Source organism: Canis aureus, chromosome 34 (assembly GCF_053574225.1).
Source record: "Canis aureus isolate CA01 chromosome 34, VMU_Caureus_v.1.0, whole genome shotgun sequence".
In the NCBI taxonomy this organism is placed as follows: Eukaryota; Metazoa; Chordata; class Mammalia; order Carnivora; family Canidae; genus Canis; species Canis aureus.
In genome coordinates, this window is record NC_135644.1 from 25,234,092 (window position 1) to 25,248,059 (window position 13,968).

A 13,968-nucleotide genomic window follows, 5' to 3' on the forward strand; every position below is an offset into this window, starting at 1 on the left:
GTGCCCATCCCTGTGGTGGCAGGTGCTTAGTATCCACTGAGCTGAAAGGCCCCGGCAGGGAGAGGATGGAGCCAAGGCGCATTTGGGAGTCACCGTGAAGCCTTGGCGGCTGCAATCAGAAACGCAGCCTAGGGGATCCCTGGGTGGCGCAGCGGTTTGGCACCTGCCTTTGGCCCACGGCGCGATCCTGGAGACCCGGGATCGAATCCCACGTCGGGCTCCCGGTGCATGGAGCCTGCTTCTCCCTCTGCCTGTGTCTCTGCCTCTCTCTCTCTCTCTCTCTGTGTGACTATCATAAATAAATAAAAATTTAAAAAAAAAAGAAAGAAAGGCAGCCTAGATGTCCTCCCCTCGTGGTAGAAGCTGCTCAGGGGACAGCAATGCAGGCGACTCTGGGCACACATCATGTGCCTTTATGGGGTTTGAAAACATAGGACATCTACGACCAGGCAACTAGGGTCAGCCTAGCTACAGGGGCTGCAGACCCCACGGGGACAGGATAAGTGTCACTGTCACACCGCTGGTTTGTGATGCAGACCGCCACATTTCTACAGGATTGTTATTAAGAAAAGAGCTTACTTGCAAAAGTCAGGTGCTTATGTGGCTTAAATCTTTTGGAACTATTGATTGTAGGGTCCCTCGAGTGGCTCTTGCTTTTAATTCTTTAACAACTGCAGGTGAAACTGCAGCGTGCCATTACCTCGCCTTTGCGCTATCCAGATACACAGCCGCAATCGGGACACCTGGATCCCCTGGCTTGACCGCAGCAACAACGCTACGGGCGCAGGTTTCCGCCTTTGGGGCACGAGAGGATGTGGGTGCCCTTGCAGCGCAGTCATGCAGTGAAGACGTCCTCCCACGCGGAGGTGCGCTACGGAGGACCCAGCCCTGACTGCACCCACCCCGCCCACCAGGGCGTTGCCAGGTCCTGCGCGACACTCGGCCCTCTCGCTCCGCGCGCGCTTCCCGCCTCCAGGAGCGGAGCCTGACTCCCGGCTCGCGGGCGCCCGGCCCCGAGGCCCCGCCCCGAGGCCCCGCCCCGCCCCGCCTGATTGGCCGAAGGCGGAGGGGGCGGGGCCGGACCCGGGAGGCGGGCGGCAAAAGCGCCGGCGGAGCGCCGCGAGAGGGTGGGTGCCGCGTGCGCCTGGGGACCCGCTCGGGATGGGGACGCGCTGGGCGACCCTGCGTCGCGCGGCGGAGCTCCTGGTGCTCCTCCTCAGGTGCTTCCGGCCGGCCGAGCCCTCTGGCCGCACAGGTAACCGCGGGCGCGCCAGCCTGCCGGCCGCTAGGGCCCTCGACGTCGTCGGGTCCGCCGACTTTCCGCGGTTCGGGTTAGGGCTGCGCTTCGGGTCTCTTCCCCTCTGCTTTCCTCGGGAGGGGGCTGGAGCCCAGCGAGTGAGCCGAAGGGGAGGGCCGGGGAGAAGGCGCTCCGGGGCTCTCCGGTGCAGGGGGGCGGCGTGGAGGACGGGGGGGGCGCGTGGAGGGCAGGGGAGCGGGGAGGGGATGGGGGAGCGTGGAGGGCGGGGGCGGGGAGGGCAGGGGGCGTGGAGGGGCGATGTGGAGAGCAGGGGGGAGGTGGAGGGGGCGTGGAGGGCAGGGGGAGGACGTGGAGGGCAGGGGGCGTGGAGGGGGTACGTGGAGAGCAGGGGGGAGGCGGAGGGGGCGTGGAGGGGGGACATGGAGGGCGGGGGGCGTGGAGGGCAGGGGGAGCGTGGAGGGGGGCGGGGAAGCAGGAGGGGGCGTGGAGGACGGGGGGGCGTGGAGGGCAGGGCCTTTTTCGTGCTGAGGAAGAAGAGGCCACCGTAGAGAAGGCGCACAGCCCTTTCTGTGCCCGTCCCCCCCCTTCCTTGTCCTCTCGCCTCTAAAAGCTGGCTTCCCTGGAGTAAAGGGCTCCCCAGGACCCCCCAAACCCCATCCAGCCCGTCTCGCCCCTCCCTCGCCTCTTGGTCACCTGGGCCACTGCGTGTCTAGAGGAACTGTCTACCCACAGCGCCAAGGATGATTAATGATTCCCCGACTTTGCTCCGCGTTCGCCAAAGGTGCACGTCAGAAGGAAGTCAGGTTAAGCCATGTCTTCCAAAGTGACCATGATCGTAATTCCGTTATGATGCCCTCCCCGAAAGCCTTGAGCAGCGATCCTTTCTTCTAATTGGCTTATCAGCTCCCAGACCCCCCCACCCCACCCCCAGGAGGCCCAGGGCTGCAAGTTCGAGCGCAGGTCACTTGTCCGCAGACCTCCTTCCTGCCTCTGACTGCGGAAGCAGGACCAGGAATAGACTGCGCTGATGCTCTGGGTAGTGCCAGCCTCACCATCCCCCCCGCCCCCCGCAGCAACCGGGGTTTGCTTTTACTTTCTTTTTGCCTTGGCAGAAGGTGCCCCAGAGGACTCTTAGTCGCGCTGCATAGTGGGCAGTCAGTGAGCCATCACCACCTACCTCTTCTGTTAACTTTGCTGTATTGAGGAAGTAAAAGATGCACAAGGAAGTCTTTGAAAACGGCAGGCTCCTTGTGGCTCTTATTTTCTCCTGGCAGCTAAAGTGGCTTCCTGCCAGATTTACACTTTTCTCAGAGAGTGATAGGAAGAAGCTTCCCAGGTATGAGTGACATCACCCCATCTACATCGAGGGCGTTTTAGTGAATACTGTCCTGATTCACGCTGCTTGAGGGGTGCGAATCCCCAAAGCCCTTCACTGGCTGTGAGAATTCTCTTCCACCTGCCCCACAGTCCACGGAGAAAAACCTCACTGCCACGACTAACTACAGTCAAAGCACACTAACCTTTCAGTCACCAAAGTCTTGGTTTCCCTCTGCCTACTTCCGGTTTAGTCTTAGCTGTTTTGTCTCCCCTACAGAATTCAAGATTAAGGATTAATTTTTGCAATCTCTCCAATCCCTGGCCTTTCTCATCAACCCAAACCAAAGAGCACCAGCTTAACTCCATTATCCCTGCACAAGGTCCAGGCAGGTATTTGTTTTCCTGCATCCTTCCTTACCCTCAGCAGCTGCTCTGGTCAGCTTACATGTACTCTCAGACTAGACCTTGTGGTCCCATTAAGGGAAGCGCTGAAGTTTTGAAACCCCAGCCATTTGAGTAACTTGTTTGGCAGTGTGTCAGCTTCATCATACTGGTAATGGCATGTACTCGGTTACACGTATGCAGCTAGGTTTGTGCGGATAGTCTGGGTTGCTCAGTTGCTGAAGGAGCTCTTCTGTGTCTTTGGGGAAATGCCAATTGCTTAGTTTACTTTTTTGCTTCCTTGGGGAGCTAATAGCTTGAAGTAAACCAATCCTTCTGGGACTCCTGAGGTTCTTACCAGCCCATACCACCCAATCTGAACCCCAAAACTTTCTGACTCCTAGTAGACTATCATGGATCCAAGGTCACTTCCAGACCTGTTTTTGAACTGGCAAACCCAGACTTCTGACTCTTCTACTCCACTTGTACAGTCGGCGCACATGGTGGCAACTCCACAAAATACTTAACATTGGGAGCTGTAGAAGTTCCCCCCTAAAACTAAAAATGCTGCAATCTTCATCCTTTTGCCTTTATCTCCCTTTCCATTTGTCTGTGATTATAAAATGTTGATGTTCAACTTCTCTTTGGAATGTGCAAGGCTCTTTGGTTTAGGTAAGAAAAAGTTACCTAATGATTAGGCAATAAGAGATAGTTTTCCTCTGATGGGTATGGCATACTAAAAATTCATTTTCAGTATATGATAATGCTACTTAACTATTTCGTCTCAGACACAACTAGAATGTTTATGTAAAACGTAGCGTTTAAAACTTGCTACTAGGGATGCTTCTTTTTATCAACCTCTGCCTTTAAGATTTGCCCAAATATTGTATGTGGGAGTAAATATTAAAATTCCCATTTAGGGGAAGCCCTGGTGGCCCAGCGGTTTAGCACCACCTTCAGCCCAGGGCATGATCCTGGAGTCCTGGGATCGAGTCCCACGTTGGGCTCCCTGCATGGAGCCTGCTTCTTCCTCTGCCTGTCTCTCTGCCTTTCTCTCTGTGTGTGTCTCTCATGAATAAATAAATAAAATCTTTTAAAATAAAATAAAACTCCCATTTAGGACCAATATAAGGTAACATGAACAAGATGCAATCATGCTCTGTAATTACCTTTTCAAAATGTAATACATTCCTGAAATATTTTATATACCCTTATTTAACACATTTTCTTTAAAAAGGAATTGTTTTCAGTCCTTCCCACTCTTCAATCCACCATCCCAATAGGGTCACAAGACTCAGGCAGACTGAACAGCTTCTGCCAAGGGTAAGGAAAGATATGGGGAAACACCATGAGAAGACTTATGTATTATTTATGAATGCTTACACATACACTATGTATGAAGGCTAATAGCAAGTTTCCTTAAATCATATCAATAATTAATATTTGTGCTAAGTGACCACTATAGATGTCAAACATTGTACAGACTTGGTTAAAAGACAGATTTAGAATAAGGCAAGTATTTATGACCATAGATGTTTCAATTAGGTAAGAAGTTTGGCAACTCCTTTTTAACATAGCTTATGCATGCTATTCCACACCTTTCCTGTACACTTCCAGAGTTTCTACAAGCTTGTTAAGTCTATGGGTGTCCCAGAAGTAAAACACATAGTAAATGGGAAAGAGTTAATTTTCTTTCCCTTCCAAAGAGTATGAAGTGTCACTGTTCCTTAAGTCCACATGCCTGATACTAAAAGGATTAGAATGACCTAAAATGCTACTAGCATTAGCATGACATAATAAAGTTGTGGACATCTGTTCAAGAACAATATACAATGAACTTAGCAAAGACCAGTAAAACCTGCAAGGCTAGGAAAACTTGTCTTGTGGAAGGCTACAATGTTACTACTATATACTATCTAATATATATATATATTTTTTTCTTGCTTTTATCTTAGATTTGAAGATACAAAAACCCTGGGGATAGTAAGTGACTTCCCCAAGGTCTCCCAGCTAACTGGTAGCTGAGATAGGTCTTCAGTCTAGGACCCCTAAATCCTTATTCCACTGCTTCTACTATACTAAGAACTGTAGCTAATATATTGAATTCTGCAAAGGCTATTTGAAAAGTCTAAGAACTTCAAACCACAAAGGTAGCAAAGCTGCTGCTAGCCTAGTTCACCTATCTGGGTCCAAGGGGCATAGAGCAGAGTTTCCAGAAAAGAGAACAATGAGACCATAGGGCAAGGGAAGGGAAGGTTCCAGCAAGGGTGGTGGATGCCTGCTTTCCTGTGGAAGCTGACTTCTTTTTTTCTGCGTAATTCCTGATACTTTGGAACGCGAGATTTATTTTGGAGAAGTGAGAGAGAATAGTTTAGGAGAGAGAGAATACTTTGAGAGACCCTCATGGGTCTAAGTGGATGTTAAATGTGTGGGAGAAGGACATTGGAGAAACTGTGAGTGATAATCTTCTAAGATAATATGTTTTCCTTTTTTGTTATCTGTCCTCCCAAATTGTGTCCACAAAGTAGAGAGTGGCAGAGAAATGTCAAAGAAAGAAGAGTGAAGGATGGAAGCTGATATGACAAAGACACCTAGCTGCAGCCCTATGTGATATTTTAAAATACAGATTTGAAAGCAGAAGTAATTTAATGTTTTACGGGATTTTGTGGTTGTTCCTATTGTTTCTCTTGTTGCCGCTGCTGTTTAAAACAAAAAAAATTCTCTTTAATTTCAAGTTCAAGCTGAAACTTGACTTAATTTTATAGTTACTATTTATATGGTGAAATTTCCCCTCAAGTCTTTGGTATGAGAATTTTTAACTCTGAAAGCCTGTGAATTATTATTAGAAAAGATATTTAGCGTTAGTAAAATCAGTGCTTGTGAAGCTGGCATCAAAATGAAAGTGCCGTTTGGGAACTAAAGTTTTATAGGTCCTTCTGCTGAACCCTTTGGTTCATTGACAATGATTGTTTACATTTGTCGAAAATATTTCAGTTTTACTCTCACCAGCATGAACTTTTGTGCTATAACTTCAAAAAATTTTTCTTTCTAAAAGCACTGGCCAAATTGTTCAATTGTAATTTGTTGTAACACATGTGAATCTTGTTCCATAAGCTCAGGTGTGCAAGAAACAATGCATTGCTTTATTTTCATAAAACCAAATTAGATTTTATTCTGAAGTCCTATTCTACCAAGTTAACGGAACTTCAGTTTCTATCGTCACTGAAGTCTTCCCTAATTCATGGGAAGGTCTCTCCTTTAGCCTCTAGCTTATACTCGATGCTTCTGAGTTTTCCACTGTGCAAACCTTCTGGGTGTTGGATTCTGTATCTCAGGTGATTTCTGGAGCCTAGGCTCAGCCTCCCTTTATGATCCACACAGTCAGCAGCCCCCTGGGCCCCTCCTCACAGACTTCCCATCAAGTTCCTGAAAGTATGATGGTGGAGCTGACCATGAGTCCCTCCTACCCTCAGAATCCAGACCTTCATTTCCTCTCATCCCTTTACCCCACTATTCTACTTCTGCCCCCTCAGAAGTTTCCCCATCTCCTCTGAGACATGTTAATGCCATGTAATAAATTTACCCTGTCATAGTAGCTAAAGTATAAGCAAAGCTGAACTGCAGCCCTGAATAGGTTCTCGATATTTTTCATTGACCTTAGACCACCTGTCTAAGGCAGATGAAAACTAAAAAGCTTCTTTATATCATTAAATAAAGTATGTGTGGGAAGATATTTCATGGAATAACAATAACAAATATACATATTATTCTAAGTGCTTTACGTAAATGAGCTCATTTGGACCTCACATCTACCATATGAAGTACTATTTTACAAAAGAGAAAACTGAGGCATAGTGGTTAAATAACTTGCCCTGATTGACATGACTAATAAGTAGCAGAGGCAGACTATGAACCCTGGCAGACTGGCTCATGCTCTTAACCCATGCTATACTGTCTCCCTGGCTACCACTGTCCTCTGACCTTGTATAGTACACTACAGTTGATAGAGTGTGGAGGGTGGGAATAGTCCAATGGTGCTCAGACTCTCATCAGCAAGCAGGGGACAAGGCACACTGACCACACAGTTCAGAATCCTGAAATGTCTTCTTTGACTATCTTGACTCAGGCAATGATCCATTCACCATCGTCAGTGAAAACACGGGCAAGTGCGTCAAGCCACTGAATGACTGGATAGTAGCGATGGACTGTGATGGAAGTGGGGACATGTTGTGGAAGTGGGTGTCCCAGCATCGGCTCTTTCATTTGCAATCCCAGAAGTGCCTTGGGCTAGGTATTACCAAACCCACAATTTCCTTGAGAATGTTCAGCTGTAACTCCAATGCCTCACTGTGGTGGAAATGTGAGCACTACTCTCTGTATGGAGCTGCCCAGTACCGACTGGCTCTGAAGAATGGACATGCTATAGCAAGTACAAATTCATCTGATGTCTGGAAGAAAGGAGGCACAGAGGAAAACCTCTGTGACCAGCCTTATCGTGGTGAGTATTGGAGAGGGACTTTAAGTCATTTGCTGTTGTGTTTGGTAAATGTGACATTAAGCATGAACAATTGATTACAAATAAAGTCATGCATTGGTAAGGGAGCTAGCGTTCAATTCCGGGCACTGAGCATTAACATTGAGCTACCTGTGTGAGATCGGTGCTAGTTTTCCCCTTTTACAGGTAAGGCTAGAAGGGGTTAGGTGCCTTGTCAGAGATCACACAGTCACTCTGTAGTAAACCTGGGGTTTGAAATCTCTATGATACATGAGAATATGTATTTCCTATGATTACATTCTGAACTGCAAAAGAAAGGAAACATTAGAGTAACAGGAAATCCTTCATACAAGATGAAATTCAAATGACCTAAAGAAATCAAACCTATTCTAAGGTTAAAAAGAAAAAAAAGGGCAGCCCAGGTGGCTCAGCAGTTTGGTGCCACCTTTAGCCCAGGGCCTGATCCTGGGGACCTGGGATCGAGTCCCACATCTGGCTCCCCAAAGGGAGCCTGCTTCTCCCTCTGCCTCTGTCTCTGTCTCTGCCTCTCTCTCTCTCTCTCTCTCAGTCTCTCATGAATAAATAAATAAAATTTAAAAAAAAAAAAGGAAAAAAATAAAGGAAATGTATCTCTCCTTGCCTACAGATGTTTATGTAATGGAAAAACTTGAAGACCTCATGTGAGTTTATTTTTATTTTTGGCATGGCTGTCACACTTTGATGTTTGTGTTTATGATTTTAAGAGTGGACTTTGCTTTCAAAAATAAATACAGTTGCTTTCAATTGCTTTCAAAAAATAAATACAATTGGCCCTTGAACAATATGGAGGTTAGGGGTACTCACCCAAAAGTTAACTACTAATAGCCTACTGTTAACTACAAGGCTTACTGACAACGTAAACAGTTGGTTAACACGTATTTTGTATGCTGTATATATAACATACTGCATTCTTACAATAAGGTTAGCTAGAGAGAAGAGAATGATATTAAAATCATAAAGGAGAAGCGCCTGAGTGGTTCAGTCAGTTAAGCATTGTATTTTTGGTTTCGGCTCAGGTCATGATCTCTTGGTGGTGACATCAAAGCCTAAGTCTGGCTCTGCACTGAACATGGAACTTGCTTAAGATCCTCTTTCCCTCTCCTCTGCCCATCTTGTCCCCACTTGCACATGACATGTGTGTCTACATGTGTGTGCTCTCTCAAAAAAAAATACTATAAGAAATAGGAAATACATTTACAGTGCTGTAGTATATTTATATATAAAGAAAACACATATAAGTGGGCCCTTGCAGTTCAAACCCATGTTATTTGAGGGTCAACTGTATATGAACATTGCATATGAGAAAGCTGATCATAAACTTTGTTCTGGGTCTAGAAACTGGATTATAACAAATTTCCAAGTTTAAAAAGAATGAATTGATTGGGGTGTCTGGGTGGCTCAGTTGGTTAAGTGTCCGACTCTTGATCTCAGCTTAGGTCTTGATCTCAGGGTCATGAGTTTAAGCCCTATCTTGGGCTCCCGGAGTTGGGCTCCATGCTGGGCATTGGAGCCTACTTTAAAAAAAAAAAACAAATAATGAGTAGGTTTATTTTTTAAACCTCTAAATTTAATCAGGTATCACCCAAATAAATCTTTTTCATCATGTTGCTCTAAATTACATTAAATGTTGATATGTAAATATGTATTTCATCATCTTATTTAAGTCAACTATTATCTCACTTTTGCTCTTTGTAAATTTACCTAGCTTTACAGAGATTTTTCCTTTCTCTCAAAGGTCATTTAAGCTAAATTTAGCACCTTAGTCTTCCAGTTACCTGCACAAATTTCTCTCCTATAGTAACTATTTCTATTTCCTACTGAAAATGCATCTGATTTCTGAGATGTCAGGCTCTATTCTTAGGGGAAAATGTTAAGTTAGAGAATCAGAGACAGGGTTTTCCTTTTCTTTAATCCTCAATCCTTGAGTAGTTGAACAAGTCTGTTTTTGCTAGCCAGCTTCCTCCTATATATGCAGTGGAATATTACCCAGCCATCAGAAATGGAATCTTGCCACTTGCAATGACATGGATGGAGGTAGAATGTAATATGTTATGTATTATGTTAAGTGAAATAAGTCAGTTAGAGAAAGATTACCATATGATTTCACTCATATGTGGAATTTAAGAAACAAAACAGATGAACATAGGAGAAGGGAAGGAAAAAGAAGATCAAATACAGTGGGAGGCAAACCATAAGAGAGTAAGAACTGAGGATTGATGGGGGAGGTCGGTGGAGGGATGGGGTAAATGGGTGATGGGCATTAAAGAGGGCATTTGCTATCATGAGCACTGGGTGTTATATGTAAGTGATGAAACTAAATTCTACCTCTGAAACTAATGATACACTATATGTTAACTAATTTGAGTTTAAATAAAACCTAAAAAAAAAAAAAGAAGCAATTGCTTTCTGGATGCCACTTAATGGCAAGTTTAAATTTTGCACTTTGAAAGCCTTTCTCTAACTTGGTAGCTAAGAGAGAGCATGGAATGAAAGGGAAAATGCCTTTTGAACTGGATTTATTTCATTGTATTTGTTCCGTTCAAACACTAGAAAGGATAATTTTCTTGGTGGGGTCTGTCTCCTGCCCCAAATTCTTCTGAGGGATACAGTTGTAATTATAAATTCCTTTAGTCTCCAGAATTTCAATCTAAAATCTATTTTATGCATTTGTAATATTCTCCTGAGAAGGAGACTTGTGCATTTCACTCAGCTGCCAAAATGATCAGTAGCACAAAAAAAAGTTTAAGAACCCACCTAGGCTACCACCCCACAGAGAGCTAAACAGTGCTACCAGCAAGAGCCCACAGACAGAAGGTGTTTCTTGACTTTACCAAATCCAATATATGGAATACTGGATTTTCAAATAAGAAATTTAGAGATTTCTGAGAAAAGACCCACGTTCCAACTTATCGCCACCTATCTCAAGTTTTAATTTACACAGAAGCCATGGTCAAACCTGCCTCCTCTTCTCCATCCCTTTCCAGGTGATTGGTACCGTCCCAGTTGTGCATGTCAGAAATCTACGAGTCACCCTAGAATGTCCTGCTTTCCTCTCTCACCATTCCAATGTAATCACATATTAAGGCCTGGCAGTTTTACTCCTTTATATTTATGCATTCCTTTCCTGTTTTTAGATTAGAGACTACTGTCTTAAGTTAAGGACTTTATCTGGGACAGTTCATTCAGACTCCTTGTATTGGTTCCTGCCCTGCCTTTTTCCTAGCTGTATAGAGATAAGAAAGATAAGATACTTGAGTGCCAGTAGACTGAAGTCCAAGGTTATCCAGCTTGTTATAGCAAAGCTACCATTCAACCATGACTGAATTCCCCAAATATAGCTTTTTTATATCTACCTTGGTTTTTGCTATATAAGATTTTTTTTTTACTTCTAATATAAGAAAGATTATTTGTCATTGTGTCCTGGGTTGCCTTTCTCTCCAATCCCCGTCCTGTGAGTCGTGTTTATCTTAGAGAAAACTTTGGTTGTATAAATGTTACAAATGAACTGTGTTTGCCTAGCATCCAGGTAAGCATTTATATCATTAAGATATCTTGAGCTCACTCTGACTCTTCAAATTTTGACTTTTTGGCAAATTGAGAGGAAATTGAACTGTCTACATTTTGAACAACTCTTAGGAGCCTGCCAACCCCTTTAACCATAGAAGCTATTTTGCCTCATGAAGAAATTAATGTAGTTTTCCATGTAAGTGATTGAAATCACAAATTTGTACCTATTATAGAATATGCTGTTGTTTTAAGAGTGCTATTACCATAAATTCACACATTCAGACAAGATTCTTCTCAGAAAAAGCATGTCTCTCTAGGGAAACACATGGGATTTAAGAGGTGTAGTAGCAGTGAAGAATGTGTGAGAATGAAACTCTTCATTGAATAGTTAGCATAATTTAGCTGCTACTAATGTGGTTGTTGTTGTTATATGCCTATCATTCTTCAAAGGATATTGTGAATAGGAGAGCTTTTTAATTGAAGCCTAGCTTTGAGCTATGATACATAACTTGAAACCTGAGAAGGCAGCCAGTAAAGTCACAAGTTGTCCTTAATGTGTCAAGGACTCTATATTGAGAGAGCCAGTTCTCATCCCTGTCACTTACAGTTTACTGAATGTCTTACTCTACACTGCAAAAATGGGGATTTCACAAAAAAAGTGTAATACTTGCCCTACTACTCTCACAGGTTTATGGTAAAGAAGGAGTGAAATAAATGTATGTGAAAATACCTCATATAACTGAAACACAAGATTTTTTAGGAAGAAACTGTTGGTTCTACAAGTAATAGTTACTGTGCTCAGAGAATCCTTTTAAGTGCTGTTATATAAGAAGAGAAGTGGTCATGAGCTTTGGTATCCTTAAAAATGTAACATAAGTAATAAGCAGTTTCCCTATGAAATAAAAGGTCAAATCATTTTTTAACAAATATCCTGTCCAAAAGCATTTACATGTCAGAGGAAAACAAAATCAATATTCCTTAAAAGATTATTTGCAAATAAAAGCATCTAGATTATTCTCACTTTTTGCTGTACTGCTGCTTAATATATTCTAAACTGTTAAATTAAGTCTCATACTTCAGTTAAATGAATGTTTGAGAATGATAAAGAATGTGGAATCAAATACTCTCTTAAAGCACACTTTTAAGCGAATCTGTGAGACTTTTTAATGGATTCTAATAGCCTGATAAAGGGTAATAAGATCTGACTATTATGCTTTACCTAAAGCCATTATTTGATCTGATAATGACCTTGGTTTTAAACAAATTAAAGATATGGGAAAAAGTGACCAAAATAATTACACAGCTGTTGTATAAAAATGCCTTTCCAAGAGAACTGTTACCCACATAAGTATTGAGCACTTCCGCTAGTATTTGTAGGCATACTTGAGGTTGGAATAATTTTTCAGTTCCTCTCCATGTATCAGAGGAAATTATTAAAATGAAAAACTAGTTCTGCTACCTTGATGGCCACCAGCTATTCCAATCACTGCCTAGCTAAAGCTGGTTCTTTTATGTTCTGAATTGCCATGCTCTGCTCCTCTCCAAGAACCTTCTCAGAGATCCAGCTGTTCTTTCTCCCACTTCCTCGAAACCCACAACCCCAATTCCTTGTAGAACCACCAGTCTGTGAACAAGGGGGCTGTGTGTCCATCTGTCTAACTACGGTTGTTCCAAAGTCCACACACACACACACCTCCGCCAGTGATTCCAAGGTATTTTCTTGGCCATGCTCTTCCTAAGAAAAGAAAATAGAATATAAATTTAGTCTCATGGATCCCTGGGTGACGCAGCGGTTTAGCGCCTGCCTTTGGCCCAGGGCGCGATCCTGGAGACCCGGGATCGAATCCCACGTTGGGCTCCCGGTGCATGGAGCCTGCTTCTCCCTCTGCCTATGTCTCCGCCTCTCTCTCTGTGACTATCATAAATAAATAAAAATTAAAAAAAAATAAATAAATAAATTTAGTCTCAGGCAGGGCATCCCTTCTGATGAAGTACTCCGCCACCCATGGTATTCAGTTGATCAAGCTGGGATCATTAAGCTCTTCATCACACCATAACAAATGAAGCTTTATATAGATTATCTCATTGAATCTTCTTGAGCAAACCTGTGAGTTAGATACTAATATTCCTTATTTGCAAATATAGGAACTGAGGCTAGTAGAAGTTGGAAAGCTTGCCTATAGCTGCACAGCTGGTCAGTGGGGGAACCAGCATTCAAGTCCAGACCTAAGCAGTCTGCTCCATGCTCTAAATGTTCACACTGCAGCCTACTTAGATACCATATTCTCTTAAGTGAAAACAGCAATCTTTCCCTTACAGAAAATTTAGGAATTCATTAACTGAAAGTGACTGTTTTTAACAGCCACCAGTTTTTAACTTTCCTCTACTTCCTCCCCACACCACAGAGGTATATACCAGAGATGGGAACTCCTATGGAAGACCTTGTGAATTTCCATTCTTAGTTAATGGGACCTGGCATCATGAGTGCATTCTTGACGAAACTTACGGTGGGCCATGGTGTGCAACCACCTTAAATTATGAATATGATAAAATGTGGGGCATCTGCTTAAAACCAGGTATGTATGGACTAGCAGACTTTATATATGGAAAGAAAATGGATACCATTTATGTGATGCAAAAGGGAGAAGGAAGGGTCTAAGAGAACTCAAAAATGACTGCAACAAATATTATCCCAGAGAAAGAGTATATATTTAAGGAGAGAGAAGGAGAGAGAAATAATGTGTAGCTATGAATTTGCTTTCAGAAGCAGGCCAAAGCAAGAACCAAGACAGGATGGTGCCATTGAAGACAAAGGAGTAGGAAGAGGAAGTAGAAAAGGCATGAGCCGTTAGGAAATTACGAGTAACCTTTACTAGAGCAGTTTCAAAAGACCAGTGGTCGTGGAAGCCAGGTTATAGTGGACTAGAGTATGAACAGAAGGAGAGAAAACCTCTTAGGTTTTATGGATTGG

The 13,968-nt window shown here is 43.5% G+C and overlaps 1 protein-coding gene across 2 annotated transcripts in view; it reads left to right on the forward strand.

The window, feature by feature from the left end:
• Nucleotides 1–1,097: 1,097 nt before the first annotated feature.
• The window catches only part of LY75 (lymphocyte antigen 75), a 122,998-nt gene continuing 110,127 nt past the window's right edge, over nucleotides 1,098–13,968 (forward strand). For both annotated transcript variants that reach the window (XM_077883374.1, XM_077883373.1), the window contains exons 1-3: nucleotides 1,098–1,255; nucleotides 7,083–7,454; nucleotides 13,403–13,573. In XM_077883374.1, coding sequence (XP_077739500.1) covers nucleotides 1,162–1,255; nucleotides 7,083–7,454; nucleotides 13,403–13,573 — 637 coding nt within the window. In that variant the 5' untranslated portion in view covers nucleotides 1,098–1,161. The remainder of the gene's footprint in view (nucleotides 1,256–7,082; nucleotides 7,455–13,402; nucleotides 13,574–13,968) is intronic.